Source organism: Lepisosteus platostomus, chromosome 8, assembly GCF_059453375.1.
Source record: "Lepisosteus platostomus isolate fLepPlt1 chromosome 8, fLepPlt1.hap1, whole genome shotgun sequence".
Taxonomy (NCBI): Eukaryota; Metazoa; Chordata; class Actinopteri; order Semionotiformes; family Lepisosteidae; genus Lepisosteus; species Lepisosteus platostomus.
In genome coordinates this window covers 28,113,092-28,130,582 of record NC_142618.1, presented here as the reverse complement: position 1 = coordinate 28,130,582, position 17,491 = coordinate 28,113,092, and the positions used below count along the sequence as shown (strand labels likewise).

At 36.7% G+C, this 17,491-nt stretch overlaps 1 protein-coding gene across 2 annotated transcripts in view; it reads right to left on the bottom strand.

Annotated features, from left to right (window-relative positions):
• Positions 1–17,491, bottom strand: part of pth1r (parathyroid hormone 1 receptor) — a 154,380-nt gene that overhangs the window by 43,214 nt on the left and 93,675 nt on the right. For both annotated transcript variants that reach the window (XM_088643038.1, XM_088643039.1), the window contains exon 2: positions 8,902–9,004. In XM_088643038.1, coding sequence (XP_088499164.1) covers positions 8,902–9,004 — 103 coding nt within the window. The remainder of the gene's footprint in view (positions 1–8,901; positions 9,005–17,491) is intronic.

Genomic DNA, 17,491 nt, shown 5'->3' with positions numbered 1-17,491 from the left:
GGCTTTCTCCGGGTGCTCCAATTTCCTCCCATAGTCTAAAAACATACTGGTATGTTAAATTGCTTCTGGAAAAAATTGGCCCTGGTGTCTGTGTGTGTGCCCTGTGATGGACTGTTGTCCTGTCCAGGGTATATCCTGCCTTGAGCCATTACTTGTCATTATAGGCTCCAGCTACCCCAAAGCAGTTAGCAAATAGATGTTGGATCAAAATGAGATGTTTAAGCAATTTATTAACAGCCTTTGTCAGCCTTTGCCAGCCTTGTCCTATATAATAGTCAGAATTCATTGTACAACTACTGTTTTCTGTGCTCAGTATACAGGTTAGTGGCACCACAACATGCCACAATCAAAAGAGATTTCAGATGCGAGTAGTTGATGTTCATCAGTAGATACAGAGTTAAAAGCCATTTCTAAACATATGGAGCTCCACTCATCCATAGTCAGACAGTCTACAAATTGAAAATATTCAAGACCATGGTAATTTTACCCAGAACCAATCATTCTGCCAAGATCTACCCAAGAGTAACCCTCATGGTCATCCAGGAAGTCACAAACAAACCTAAATTAACAAAATGGCCTCTCCTGCTGTGTTCATGCCTCAACCATCAGTAAAAACTAAGTATGAATTATTTTTAGGGGAGGACAGCCAGGAATAAGCCATTGCACTCTAAAAGGAGCATTGCTGCTTGTCTCATGTTCTGCAAAGATGACCTGGACAAACCACAAGACTACTGGAAGTACAGTATGTTCCCTGGACTGACAACTCAAAAGATGAAGTTCTGGGTTTCAATCAGAAACGCTTTGTGTGACAAAAAACAAACACTGCCTTCCACCAGAACAACCTCATTATGACCATAAAACATGATAGCAGGAATGTAATGGGGCTACTTTGCTGCTTCAGGACCCCCATGGCTCACCATCCTTGAAAAGAACCATACATTTGGACTTAAGTAACAAAAAAATAAAAAACAGCTGAGAATAATAAAACTGGAAACAATACGAAAAGTTAGGAGTGCCCTCTAGATGAGGGATGACGACTGTGACAGAAGGATTATTAGAAAGGTGGCAGGGAGCAGGAGGGAAGATATCGACATGCAGAGAATACTGGAAGAGAGGTATGAAGTCTAAACCTGTAAATGAGAGAATTAGAAGCAAATTAATCTGTTGTTATGATAAAGGAAGAAGGTGTGATCCTAGTTTCAGGATAATTTTGGTTTCAGATATCTTTCTGCAATAGGAGTACCGAAATCCCTCTGTGAGGATGCAGACAGAGATTTTAGTATAATCATGGCCATTAGAGATGAAATGGGAAACCATGGGTTTTTAGAGATCTTTGATCCTAACAGCCCTGATACCTGTATGTTCCCTGAAATGATCTCCCAGTCTCCTTCCTGTCTCATCAAAGTAAATAGCTAGACATTTTCTGCAAGAGATGCAGTAAATAAGGTTGCTGGAAACATACAGTATGATGTAATCTGGGTGATCCGAAATTTTCCAGAGAGGCCTTGAACGTGCGTGGTATTGGATATACTGTATACAGTATTTTCAGGTGATACAGCAGGTTCTGTGGCAGGGAAAGTGCATGGCGTGGATGATTCCTGTGGGTGGTCAAGGGAGTTGTGAACCATACATTTGGTAATACATATTATTACAAAATGATGATTTTTCACCAAAATCACGATACTTGTAGAACTGACCAGGTTACACAGATGGAGCCAATAGGTGGAGGCAGTAAGCATTTATTTTCCATGCTACAACTTTAAATCAGTTTAATATATTATTGAATATTGTACTGTATTAAAAAAGCCATATTAAATCATTATACTTACAATGGGCTCATAGTGTAAACCTCCCCCATTTTTTATAAGAGAACACATTCACATCTCACTGTGACCAGCAGTAAATCTTGCTGTGTGACTTTTAACAGAGTGAAAATGAAAACCGTCAATAAGAGCATTTCCCTTTGGTGATGAAATCTTTTCAGCTCAATTGTTCAAGAAAAATGCCTGGGAGGGCAATAAAAAAGCAGTTTTAAAAGTCCCTTCTTACTCTACAAAACATATGGAAACTATTCAAAGAAAACTTAAATTCGTAACTAACAACGTTAAACTATTGCACATTTGAAAAAAAACTACTGTAAAAGCAAATAAATAGAAAGCTCTCATTTCATATTCAGACTTCATTTAAAAAACTGAGAAAAAATAATGCTTAATTTCACTTTGGTTATAAAACATACATAATAATATAAATAAATATCTGTTTAATGCACTTTTCATGAACAATTATTTGAGATGCGAGCAGTTGTTCTTTCATCATTTGTCAGTTTTTTATTCTGAAAAAGTACTCCCAATATGAATTCACAAATTGGATTATTAAAGCATTAATGAAATGTAAATGCATTTAAACAGTTCTTGACACAATGAATGTTTTTCTCACACTTTAGGTTAGGGTTTACATATTATACTTTACAAGTGGATAAAAACTATTTCTATGTTTACAAATAATTATAGGTGGAACAACCTTCTGCAAATAACCATAAGCTTATTGCTAGGTGTATGGCTCATTAGATGGGTCTATTTAATAAAGCTAACAAAATGCAAAAGGTAAATCAACAGTCTCAAGGTTTAATGGGCACAATCACTCTTCTGGAGGTATCCCAGCAGTGTAAGAAGGTGCACTCCTGTTATCTGTAAAGAACCTTTGACCTTCTGAATTTAAAGCACTTATGCTTTTTCGTTATTGTTTTTCTTGTGTTGATACAAGTGTGCTAGCAGATTATAATAAATTACATTCCATAGTAGTGTCCAAATGAAAAATGTTACTTCAAGGGTATACATAATAGGGTATTATGGCCTTTCTATAAAAACGTACAGCCTACATATTTTAAAGTTGTCAACTAATGCCAGTAGTAATGGCTAGATCAGCCATACTACTGTAGTAATCATAAGCATAGTTATTACTGTATGTGTGATAAATCATCATTTGATACAGGTTTGTATAACTATAATTATTTCAAATAAATAAATGAATGACTTTTAAACCACTGTGTCAAATGATCATTTCTAAATAAATGTTTTTGATGTGCCATTTAACCCAAGTGGAAAATTTGTTTTCATACCAATAGTATCAATTTGACAAGCAAATCAAAGCTGCAAGTTGAGGCTTGGGAAAAATTAGAAGTCTATTGCATAATTATGGTGATCAGGTGAAAATTACAGTTGAGAGAACTACACAAAACTTTTGTAGTCGCTGAGAAAGTTTGTGACACAATTCTGTTTTACATGTGGTTTCTCTAAGCTGGACAGTTTCTGTGAGCTAAGTTCTTTTGCTTTAATGGATCAGAAAGGAAAGCAGTTCTTGTATTCATCCTTGTAACAAGGACAGGGATTGGTCATAACATTGTCAGGTGTACAGGCCAGGTGCATTCTTCTCAGTCAGGGGAATTTTGATAGGTAATGTCATCATGGTGCTGGTCTGCAGAACTGAGAAGTGTCTAGTTTTGCATTATATAACTGATGGTGTCAGGCTTGGCCCAATTATCTGTGCCCTAGTTTGTGTGTTGAAATGCTGGGGCATGTGTTTATCAGAGCTTTATCACAGAAACAGAAGTTGACCTAAAAGAGTTAAACTGCTCAAGGAAAGAGAAAAAATATATTGAACACTTAATTTCAGAGCTATATCTAGATCTAGACCTAGATTGCCATCTAAAGAGTGAAGTATACGTGAGTTTATGAATTACACACTGCCATCTTGTAATGTTAGTGCATCCTCTTACTTTTATGCAAATATATCTAAATAATCTGAAATGATCCAAACAAAAAAAAACAAAAAAGTTATTTTTTATAACTACAAAACCCCAATAAATTGGTTGAAGGAAGCATGAAGATTGAAATGCCACTTAATATTATAACAGGTGGAAACCAAACAGACGTATGCTACTGCTCGTGACATACAGTACATTGGATGAAAAAATTTAAAAAAAAAATAAAAGCAATAAATAAGTTCACAACATTTTCTTAATTTCAGATCACTTAGCTGGGACATTTTTTAGAAATACCATATATAAAAAGATGTACTCTCACAGCAGATACAGTACATGTTCACTCATAATAATCTTCAGTGTAAGATTTTAATACTAATATGAACATTTCAATATTTCAGTTTTAGCTCTATAAATGGCAAGATATATGACTATTTACATATACTGTAAGATCTTTTTGTTTCTGTTCTCTTTTTCACATTCTGGTTTCAAACTGATATTTATCAATCTGTAAATATGAACATAACTCAGTCTGCAGTAGATATTGCAGTCATGATATTGGTAATCAGATATTGGGCACAAGTATTATTGTTATTGATATTCGGTGCAGTAGTCACTTGTTATTTACTACAAGCTTGAAAATTGAATTATATACAGTATATACTGTATGAGGTTTATGCATACTATATGCTTGCATACCTTAAATAATTTGCAAAAAGCGTAAATGTACAGTATATACAAGATAACATAATGAAGAAAAAATGTGTGCTTACTATACAATATCAATATCAATACAATATAAATATCAGAATGATTGTAAAAGACCTGAAAATAACTGAAACATTCCTTGAAAGATGATGCTAGACATACAAAATGAAACAAAAAAATACATAATGTAGTATATTTGAATTACAAATGTAGCAAGAATCATGATCTATTTAAGTCAGGCTTAGTGTTTGGTTGTATACAGTATACTGTATATTTCAGTTTGTTTTTATTTAATACAACCATGTTTAAAGCTACGACTTTAAAGGCACCATATTATATTTCTTTTTGTAATAGAATAATGTGCAATGCTTTTCTTTTCTTCTCCTTTTTTTGTTTGCATTCTATTTAAATGTACAGGAGTGCTGGGTGACCATAATAAATTTCCTTCAGGAAACAATAAAATCTTATCTTACAGTATATACTGTAATGCCCTGAGGCACCCATGGATGAAGATTAATTATTTTCTGCTGCTTTGAGCAGCTGTTGTTTTTGATACACTTACAGTACATGATTAACTAAATCTATGTAATGATAGCAGTCTTAAGTATACAAAGGTTTATTTTTGTCCTCACGAGGAAACACTTCCTTTTGTTCTGTAATAATGATGTGCCATTCAGAACATGAATGTTGATATCACCAACTACAGTATACTGTATTTCTACTGTGGCAACATTCATATCCTTCTAAGGTAGTGAAAAGTGTATTTATCTGGGCAGTGAAGTTAAATTTGTCATTTTTGCTGTGTACTAATGAAATGTGTATTTCAGATCAAAAGATGAATAAGCGGCAAATGTATTGAATTTTATCTTTTGTTTCTGAGGAGTATTGTGTGCATGTTTATCCGTGTTAGAACATTATCATTTGTTTGTTAAATATTTCAAACAGGTTATGTGTTCACTATGCATGAGCATTTTGAACTGCACTACTCTAAGGAGACTGTTGACAAGGATTGAAAGGAATCCTCCATCCTTTTTGGGCAGAAGTAAATCCTGTATTTGGGATACAAGCCTTCTTGCAGCTGTAGCAACTGAAACTCTTGGACAGTATGCTTGGCAAGAAGTGCTACTATCACAGGAGTGCAAACTATCAACACTAGAACTCCTGTAAAGAGAGGTGATTCAGACAAAATTGCAGTGTATACCAGCCAATGGATGATGTTGATCACTCAGGTATAGTTTGGCATGATCAGCTGGCAAGGAAGCAAGTGGATAGCCTGGTACACTTAGAAAAGTCTTCCAAATTTCAAGCTTCAGCACACTCAGCTCCAGCAACACAGATTTAAGATGAACTCCATTATGTGGCACTGTTTGTTGGGACATGTAGCATCTTAAGGGAGGCAAGGCTGCAAATGCTGGGTTTATAGGTAGAAAACTATACATTCTGCCACCTACTACATGGACATACTGTAACAGTGCTGTAACTTTTAACAGGGACAACAGTAAGACTGTGCTCAAGATGGATGGAGCTCCTTTAAGAACACAGGGAATTTGGCATTTCTGTTGCCCTGAACAACAGGGGAAGCATCTTTAAGCAAGGAGCTCTAGGGTTCTAGGAATAACAGCCATTCCATCCTAGCTTCACCATAACTTGGCCAATGAAAGTCCAGATGCCCTAGAATATAGAGATTCATTTGTAGTAGAAAGTTCAAAACCCATAACATCCTCTGTTGGGCATTCATATCTCTCAGGTCTGCTCAAGAGATCACTGAAATGTCAATCAGTTCAGCATAGTTAACAACTGCAGTTAACTGCCTACCTAGGGAATAAAATACTCCCATGAAGTCTCAAAACACAGTGGCTTTGAGTCAAAGTCTTCCTCTGTTATTAAGGGAACAAGAGGGGAATGCCTCAGGATGCTGCTTGATCTGTTGCTGTAACAAAGGAAGAAGAGCCTCCAGTTAGCCTTCAAGCAGCTGGGCAAGCTTGAAAGCTTGGATATCTGAAAATTCATAGCATAAGTTACATCTGGGACATATTCCCAATGCAAGTGCCTCCACAGACTGGGACAATATAAATATTCCCAAGTGAAGGTGTGAAGATGTGGAGAGAACCTGTAGCTGTATGTAAATTGAGCAGATTAAAAATGAAGGAGACTTGGCACCCACATCATATGAAATTCCATTAAACATAGATGAAATGCTAAAATGTAACTCACGAGGATATAAAAAAGCGTAGTCCTCTATCACCTTAACAGCAGGGTTTAATACAAGGTTTATGATGTGGGATGCAGCTGATGCTATCCATCAGGGAAAACTTCACACAGTTATAACTGTAAAAAAACTGTGTATGGTTTCAGGGAGATCAGCAGCAGAAGCTCTTAGAATTATAACTATTTCTATTTTTTTTAATTAACTCACAATAATAAAAAATAAGTAGTGAGGGAGCTGACAGCAGTATAAAAAAAGACTTTAAAACTAAAACACTTTTTCTTTGACAAAAAGCACCTCAGAAAATAAAAAAAAACCTAAAGCACTTCAGTACTTCAGAGATCATTTGGCAGGATGCTGTAAGTGAGACAGCAGCTAGGAAGCTATTCCATTTTTTTGATTTGGCAGTTTTCTGGGTAATAAGCAACTTGGAGTATGTCAGATAGCAGCTAACAGACTGCGCTTTAAGTGGCAGTATTCCAGGTAATAGAGTAACCCAAAGTACACCAGAAAGGAGTCAACATGTTGTCAGAAAAATTGTACAAATACAACCTAGTCCTTTTTATTGTTATCTAGCTTTTTTAAATTCTCCAGGCATAACAATTCTCCAGGCAATAAAAAGGCAGTCTGGGGTAAGTTCGACAGCAGCCAGAGGATTGTAAATAAAGAGCACAGAGAGCTTAGTGGTACCTGGAAGCACACAATGTGAAGAAGAGTGCAAGATGACAGATAACATATTGCGGGATGCATAAAGGCCCTCAGTACAGGGGTGCATGGAGGCACAGAGTAGTACAAAGTGGAGCTGACATAAGGCAGTGGGGAGTTGGGAGGACATGGAGACACTAGGCTGCACAGGGCACATAGGGGGAGCAAAGGCAGGTAATAAAGAAATGGAAGGTCTGTGGCAGGAACTCAACACACAGAAGCCTGCTGCTCTGTCTCCACTTAACCTATAAGTAAAAAAAAGTTAGGAATGAAGACAAGGATGGGGCGTAAATGACAGTACTGGTAATATCAACAGATGAACAGAAATAATCTCCTAGAATAGGAAAAAATAATGTAAAGGTTTCTGTCCTTTATATGTTTTGGAAGAGGGGATGTAGAAGCAGCCACACCTGTAAATAAGCAAAGAAAGCAATCTTGTATTAGGGAAATGTGGGGTTGGGACACAAACCAACCAACACTAAAACCAAAGGGTATAATAAAACTACAGTACAGAAGTAGGGAAGATGGATGTGACCAGAGTCTAAACAGGTTAGCTGTACAACGGGCCCTTTTTTTTTGTTTTTATTTTTTGCTAAAGAATGTAGGTGAATCCAGGGAAGAAGCAAGAGCAAGCTTCCAATATGATAATATTATAGGGATAATAAGGATAACAGAGATTAAATAGGCTCAAAGACAATTACCTGCTGTGAGTTAAAAAATAGGGAAGAGAAGGAATCTATTATACAGTATATCCCCTAAAGGGGGCAGATGCAGGACATTTTAATCCCACCCTCATGACAGGCTTATCAGTGTCATCAGTATTAAAAAGGTCAGACATCCCATACACTTTTCATCTCAATGGATGTCAAAGGACTTCACATTAACAGGGCATGTGCTTCATCTACCACTGAGGTGCAGGACCTATATTGGAACTATATTGCTGAGTTTTGGCAATTCTGGTTGAGATTCGGAGTATAACGTACTGATGTAGCAACTTTATGTACAGTATACCAACAACCTGGTTTGCCATCTCAGTACTGACCAGGCCTTGCTTAGCTACCGATATCTGACAAGATCAGGTGCAAATATAGCAAATACAGCAGTGAAGAAATTCTTCTGTATATAAGCAAAATTTCCTTTCTGTATATAAGCAAAAACATGAAAAGTGTAATTACATTGTATGTGTTACAAATTCAATCAAACTACACCATTGAACTAGTGACTCAGGCATACAGTAAAAACTCACTATGCCAAGAGGCAGGCCTGTATGTATGGAGATTTGTAAGATCTTGAGAATATAAGGGACAATTCTCACTGCGGTCTCAAAGAGTCTATATGTACTATAATAAATAATTTTAAATAAGTTTTTATTTATAATCAAATAGTAAAGCATAGTGTTACAAATAGTAATTGAATGCTATTTGGCATAGAAATGGAAGAAAATCGCAGACATTTTTGAATTTATTTTAATTTATCCCCCCAAAAATTCTACATTTAGAACAGCATTTGAAGGAATACTCACCAGGGACCTTATGCTTAGATTTTATGGTTCTTTCACATTTCCGTTTGGCATTGAACAAAAGGTATATCTGTTCTTCCGTAGTAAGGACATCATCAGCATCTACCTATAAAACAAATATGCATCTCAAATGTTACTGCCTCTTCAAAACTGCAACACTGATTTTGTTAAATCTAGGATTGTGGTTATATAATAAGACTTGTAACTCTAACTGTTCCACATTTCCATGGTTTAATTCTTTAAATTATTCATAATGTGTACTCATATTGTCTGACTGCCTGATAATGGTCTTCTTGATGAAATTAGTGACAATTTAATTGTACTAATAAAGCTTACATTATGCCTAGAAGAACTTAGGAAAATGTACTCACTGTGAATGGGCTTTCCTTGTTAACGTTAACTTTTTTTGCTACAAAAGGTCAATCTACAGTACCTCAAAATGATACCACATGTTACTGCGGTCTGTGTTCTACTCATGGCAAAATGTGAAAGGAATTTGACTTCCCTGCTTAAGAACATATAAAATAATAAAAAAATATATGCAGTAAAATGATTAAAATCTATTATTTTTTTCTAGTTCAAAAGGTATCTCAATTTTATCCATGCCTCATTTTGTATTCCTACCAGTTAATGAGTCTCATTCCATTTCACCAAAATGTATTATATAAACTATCATCTTTAAATTCTATACCATTGAAGACATCTATAAACTTAATATTTTATACATATAACCAAGGCTTGAACATCAAAACAGTTAGGATTTTGATAAGATGGTGAAATTAAAGGGGCACTGCAATGATATTTTTTTATTTTGGGTTAGAAAGAATCAGCATTCATGAGTGAATTTCAAACCACAATAAGAGTAAAATGTACACAGTAGTTAGTAAACCCAACAGTTTACAGTACATCACAAATTAGACAACATTTCCAGGTATGCACCATATTGCCAGAATGAGGTAACAAAACATCTGGTGAGGTGAAGCGGCCCTATTACATTGTAGACAAGCAGGCATTTGATTGCTCTCGACTTCGAGATGGTTTTGCCTACAAATACTACTTACTTGTTTACTTTGCACGCAGATCACATTGGAACATTTCTGTAGTGAGATGTCTGCTGCCCAACCTGTACTTATTTGCTCTCATATCACAATACATTAATCACTATAGTGACATGGGAGAAGGAAGAGCTACTTTGTGCAATTTGGGCAAACTCTCGCTCTCGCCCATTTAGAGAACAGAGGTTTGTGACAGCAATGGTGGCTATATAGTACTTTCACAAAGTTCATGATGCTTTGTAATTTTTTTCAATAGTCAATGAATTTATTTTGCTACCGAGGTATAAAAACCATTCTGAGAACTTTGGACTGGAATTCCCCCTTAAATGAACAGCTTCCTCAGTCACATCCTCTCCCAACCACACCTATTACCACTTATATTAAAACGGTTATCATTCAAACCGTTTCCAGTGATTCTGAAGAACTTAAGAAAGACATGTAAATCTCAACTTCATGTGGTTGTACTAGCATGAGTGACGTCCAAAATTATGAGATTGACATACATTTTGAAATGGCTTAGTATCTGATATTTAAATTTTCCAGCTACAAATGAACCATTTTATTGTTTTTTAAACTTGTAATTTTCTGCACAGTCAGCAGTATTCACCATTTTACAATAAAATCTCACTTCTATTAGTTCTATTCTATTTGATTTCCCTTGGTAAAAAACATTAGCACTTAGATTACTTGTGTAATAGCACAAGTCTCAACAAAATAAACATGCACAAAAATAGTTGAGTACCCGCAGTCCAAATAATAATGTCCTGTCTATTAGTTGAAGAATGTCTCATCTAACCTTTCACATTAATTTGACTAAGGAGATAATGTAACTCTTTGGTGTGAGAGTGAGTTGTAAGTAGTTGGGTTAGCGAGAATATCTATTACATGGAAAAACCTGCATATAATTGTTTTACATGTACAAAAAAATCCAGATACATTTGATAATAATGTTATAATTTAAAAAGGCAGAAAAGTAAAAAATAAGGGGTAGAAACTAAGCTGTTTACATTGCTGGAGAGTTGTGAGAGACAAGATGAAAAAGTTAATGAATAAATAACACACTGAAAGAAAGTATAGAAAGACACGAGAGAGACAAGAATCAGAAAAAGGAGATGAGAGAAACAAGAAATGAATGGAAGGAAGAAAAAGCAGCAAGAGAATGGACCTCTGTTCTGGCTAAGCATTTTGATCCTTGCTATAGAAAGCTTGCAGTCCAGTTATTTTATTATAGAATCCTCTGGCTAAAAACGTTCTCTCCTAATTTGGTGATGCATTTTTTAGAACAGGGAGATATATTTCCATTCATTTTTTAACAGGCTGGATTAAAAGAATGGAGACTTAGAACTGGGTCATATTTGGTTAATTTGGGATGCAGCAAATTTCTCTTTTTGTCCTGTTTATGCATCATATCAGATTTCAGGTTCCAAGTTTGGCATTCTGGGTTTCTGACATAGACATCTGAGATGCTTTGTTTCGTACAAAATGTAATGTAAATGTTTATGTTGTGTAATGTGTTGTGTCATTTCGAATCTTGTTATAGCTCTACACATTCTTTTAACTTTGCCTCTGTCTGTGGCTACTGGGGAGCATAGCTTCTAAAAGCTCACATTGATAAAAACATAGAGGGACTTGATGGACTTACTACAATATCAATGGAACATGAAAACTGGATCTAAAAGTACTAGAGACTGCAAATCTTAAGCAAGAAAAGTAATGTTTTAAGAGTATCTTCATCATATTGTATTTTGTAATTACCTGTTAAAGTTCATTGAAAAGTTTTCATATCCTGTTTTATTTTGGATGTGGTAATAATGTGCTAATAACCGCACTAAAAGCAAGATAATGTAGAGAATTGGACATAGGCAAAAAATATAGAATGAAAAGGGTAAAATGTTTTACCAACCAGTTTACTACAGGGGAAGTAAGGGTGACCTGTTCCACAGCACCACCCAGAAGAAATCACCACTGATGTGTCTGAGCATCCTTCAGAGCCAGCATAACTGCTTCTGTTTATAACTTCAGTGGAAGTTTACCCATTGATGCATGCCACCTCAATCTTTTTTGTACAAGGTTACTCTGTGGGCAGTGACAGGGGTTTTTAAAGTGTCACCCCCCCACCCCATATTTAGAACTAAGCTTCTTACTTTAAGCTTCTTACCAAGTAAAACTATTGCCAAGTGTCTATTTCATAGATCATCAGTCCCATTTACTCAGGCAACAATCTCAAATGTTTGTCTTTGAAGCCCCAAGTGAGGTACTGAGAGTTTGCACTAAAGTGAAATTCCATGTTAAGAAACAGAGCTGTTGGGATAGGCTCTGTGTGGTATTAGTCACTTTTTTGGGTTAATTAAGAAGCTTATAAGACTGAGGGCTCAGACTGCATTTAGGCTCCAGCCTGGAAGTTCCAGTGGGGAACTCATTACATATTGGGCTGACTTACAGGCCTGTGGGACAAGCAAGTTAAGAATGCTTGGGAAAATACAGCTTAGTCAATACTGAGCAACATCACAAAGGCTGGGCAGACAGGCTGCAAGGTAGTTTTTCTGGGCGTAAGGGGGCTGAGTGCCAAGGATCAGGAATGGCCAGCTGAACCTGGGTTGACTGGAGGCATAAGCACCTGGAGGAGTGGGGCATCGATTGGCAAGGTAGCAGGGATAATACCCTTTTCTCCCCACAGCTCAGAGTGAGGAGTCTAGATGGTAGACTCCTCAGCAGACAAACAGGCTTTGAGTGTGAGAAGTAAGAGAAAACAACAAACTGGCCACTACAGATGCAGCCATTCAAAATGGGTGGGGTATTTCGCGGCATACACCCGTGGGCGTGTCGCGGTATCACGCAGTATCTCGCAGTATCACGCGGTTAATCGTGTCATTTGACGTCATGCCGGAAACTATCCGGCGTCACCTTGTAAAACCGCCAGCGGGAGCTTAACCTCTCATGTACAGCATTTGAGCTTTTAATTTTGAACTGTGTATTACAGCATGTTAATCATCAGTCATTAAAATGTTGGTATATTTTATGAAAGCAAGATTGCTCAGTTGGACAAAAGTACACAACCTACCTTTATCAGAAATATTTATGCATCAAAGCCTTTACCGAAGATATTACTAATAGTATTAATAATGAATGACTTTGGACAAGCTGTATACTCAAAGTATAATTTCCTTAGCACATTTGTACAAGCACTTGGAATCTGTCCAAGCCATACTTTGTCAGGCATTTTGTTTTACTTCAACTGGCATAAAAACTCCCTTGCTTTTAACAGGGCGTTTCATAATTTCTCACTACGAAAATGATTTAAAATGCGACACTTATCATTCAACTAGAGCTCAAAATATCACAAGGATCCTCAAGAGCACAGCAAAGACTGTATTAAAAGATACTTGTATGAGATACATGAGAATCCAGGCTTTTTTATCAACGCTTTCTTTTCCGTATACCAGATTTTATGGAACCACTTCAGAAGGGTGTCAGCCAGTCAGATTCCAGGAATCGGTACTTTAAAGGAAAAATACACACCGGTATTCCATTTCTCCCTAACGATTTTAAGCATCGAAGTATTTAACTAGCATGTGAAATAGCGTGTGAAAAAGTGGTAGTTTTAAGCTTTTCTGCTAATATAATATGGAATCGCGTATCTAAAGAATTTAAGAACGATATGATTATATTCGTGTACTGCGACAGGGCTGTGTAGGGCTGTTTCGCCTCTCTCTTCATGCGACTTCCTTTGTAGCCTACCGGTCTACGTGCCCGATTACCAACTCACGGGTTGTGTGTTCAAATCCAGCTGGTGCTGGACTTTTCTTTTAACAAACATTTCTTCGAAAAAATAGAATAGCGATATTATGGACAATCAATTGACTTTTATATTTCAAAATATCACAACATGATCGATTCTAAGTCATTTTTGATAACAATGAATAGTCACCTTCTTCCCTTCTGACAACGGTCCCTGCTTCTGCTTCCTGCTTCTATTGTGTGTGTGTGTGTAATAGAGTAAATTTTTATAGAGAAATGGAGGCTGGACAGTATGCGTTACAATATAAACATTTATATTGATTTAAATCGTGTTTTGATTTAAATCGCAAACGCGTGTTTAATTATATGTGTTTTTTTTATCATAATCAGGCTAATGCAACATAAATTGATACAGTATCTTTGTCTTCTAAGTATCTTAATAAACTTTCAGCATAGCTTTCTACCTGTTTAGATTTATATTTCTTGGGATTTTGGGATCAAACGTGGAAGGATTAGATTGTAATCGTTTTTATTTTTCAAATACGTTTTAGAAAAGTGTAATCTATACCTGCCCAGACTGTACGCCTTCCTAAACCCCGCCTTTCACTAGTGTCCTGCTCTTCCCCGCGCACCCCACCCGGGCGCTCTTCGGCCTCTGCCCGGGACGAATGTATATTTTGATATTTACACCCGGCGCGGCACCGAGGGAGCTTCTGCATTTATAACTTAGTTTTTAAAATTAGTCAAGCAATATGAAGCATCTCCTTTTACTTTTAAGTCCCTTAAATACATTGAGCACAGCTTTCTCACCACTTAAGATTACTTTTTGATACCATCCTTACACAAAGCAGAAACTTTCCGATGACATACAGTACAAGTGGAAAGATTACAGATTTTAATCGTCTTTAATTTTGTTACGTTATACGTTTTAGGAACGTTTCATCTAAACAAACACCACAAAACTATTCTCGATTGTATTTCTGAATGTTATGTTACACCTACAGTAGTTCACTGCTTTAAATACATCGAATTAAGAAAGTTAGGTGTAGCACTTTAGATCTTTTTTTCTGAACCAGGGAAAATCTGATCATGTTTCTCTATAACAATAATAAAAAACTTTATTTTACATATCACCTTTAAAAGTGGCATCTCAAAGCAATACAGTAGATCGAAAAACAGTTAAAAGGGACCAAAGTAAATACCAGACAAACGCAAATGCGTTTTTAATAAAATGCTTTTATTCATTCAGCAGAGAGTGAGAGGGACATCCAGCAGAGAGAGACACACACACCGGTTTTCATTGACATCGCCAGCTAATGTGACAAAAAGTAATTGTTTTTTTTTACATGCAGTTCATTGTGCAATTAACCCTTGTATGTGCTGTCCGCACTCAAAATGCAATTTAAAAAAAGTCAAAAACCGCACTCAAAATGCAATTTAGAGCTTTCTGGCAAGAGGAGACACCCAAATCAATGTAACATGCCACAGTTTGTGCATGAACAGGGTTATACTGCCTATTCCCTTTGATACCCGATTAAAAAAAAAAAAAATGTTGTGAATCCCCGGCGGAACCGGGCATCCATATGAATCAAGTAACAGGTTTATTCCATGCTGAAAAAAGAAGAAAGAAAACACATTCCAAGAATTGACTGAGCTCCGCTCTGTACCACGCAATGATCCCCCCGGAGTCTCTGCCCCGGGTAATTTGGGTTTTTAGACAGAGGGTAAAAAACTCTCTCTCTGGCTTGACCTCCCCCTCCCTGGGTATTGTCTGTTTTTTTGTTAACAAGGCTCGCCAGCTAATGTGAATCGAAACCTGTCTTTCTAGCTTTTAAAGTCGTGCGATGTGTAAGCCACAATTCAAATAGAGAAAAAAGAGCTGACTGACAAGATTTAAGATGTGGCTGTCAATGTTGGATTAAAAAAAACACATTGCCCGACGTTTGTTGCATTGCTTGAAAAATAACTTTATTTTGAGAGACTGGATAAGTAATTCAAGTGTTTTTTTTAACTTCCTGAAAAACAACTAATAATTTATCTATATGTGCAAACGTTTTATGATATGTCGCTGTTGTGAATGTCTGTGGACATGTGCTGGCTGGACAGGAGGCTCTACTGTACACAGAGAGGGGTGGGAGGAGGGGACAAGCCGATACATACTCTTAGAGTTTGATTAATAGGGAATATAATGCAAAAATATAGTACTAAAAATAAGATACACTCTACAGACATTTACAACGGCGACTGTCAGAAGATAGGACACAGGGGCTCAGGCACCCGCTCAATGGAAAAGGGGCACTTTAATGTTCTGTATGGCTAATACTAAAGCCAATACTTCAATACTTTAATATTCTTTTCTGTATGTTTAACAATAGTGGGTACTGACCTAATTCGTCCCTGCTCCCGTTGTTAGGTGTTAATGTGTTGTTAAGTGTGAATTTGTACCTGTTTCCCTGAGGTCTGGGTTTTTTTCTGGAAAACCATAACTCTGGTCTTGTCCAGATTGACTGTCGGCGCCCAGGTCTGACAGTGCTGCTCCAGCAGTGCCAGGTTCTGGCGCACCCTCTGTTCTGTGGGCGACAGCGGGACCAGGTCATCTGCAAAGAGCAGGAACTCGATTTCCATAATTAATGCAGATCAGTAAATCAAGGGACAAAACAACTATTGCGCCCGGGTCCTCAATGGGCTTTGACGTGCTAATGCGTTGGTTTAACAGTCCGGGTGTGGCAAGACTCTAATGTTTAACCTTTAACTGTTTTTCGATCTACTGTATTGCTTTGAGATGCCACTTTTAAAGGTGATATGTAAAATAAAGTTTTTTATTATTGTTATAGAGAAACATGATCAGATTTTCCCTGGTTCAGAAAAAAAGATCTAAAGTGCTACACCTAACTTTCTTAATTCGATGTATTTAAAGCAGTGAACTACTGTAGGCGTAACATAACATTCAGAAATACCATCGAGAATAGTTTTGTGGTGTTTGTTTAGATGAAACGTTCCTAAAACGTATAACGTAACAAAATTAAAGACGATTAAAATCTGTAATCTTTCCACTTGTACTGTATGTCATCAGAAAGTTTCTGCTTTGTGTAAGGATGGTATCAAAAAGTAATCTTAAGTGGTGAGAAAACTGTGCTCAATGTATTTAAGGGACTTAAAAGTAAAAGGAGATGCTTCATATTGCTTGACTAATTTTAAAAACTAAGTTATAAATGCAGATGCTCCCTCGGTGCCGCGCCAGGTGTAAATATCAAAATATACATTCGTCCCGGGCAGTGGCCGAAGAGCGCCTGGCTGGGGTGCGCGGGGAAGAGCAGGACACTAGTGAAAGGCGGGGTTTAGGAAGGCGTACAGTCTGGGCAGGTATAGATTACACTTTTCTAAAACGTATTTGAAAAATAAAAACGATTACAATCTAATCCTTCCACGTTTGATCCCAAAATCCCAAGAAATATAAATCTAAACGGGTAGAAAGCTATGCTGAAAGTTTATTAAGATACTTAGAAGACAAAGATATCAATTTATTTTAGTCAAAAATGTATATATCACCTTTAAAAGTGGAATCTCAAAGCAAAGTAAATACCCAACACTGATTGTACCCATCTGTCATGCTAATAAAACACCTTGAATTGAATTGAATTGAGGGAGAGAGGGGGGGAGGGAGAGCGAGATAACCAGGACGCAAGGCAAATAAGATACACTCCACAGGCATTCACAACAGCAGCATAAGAAACGTTTGCACATATAGTTAAGTTATTACTTGGTTTTCAAAGTGCAATGAAATACAATATTGTTGTTGT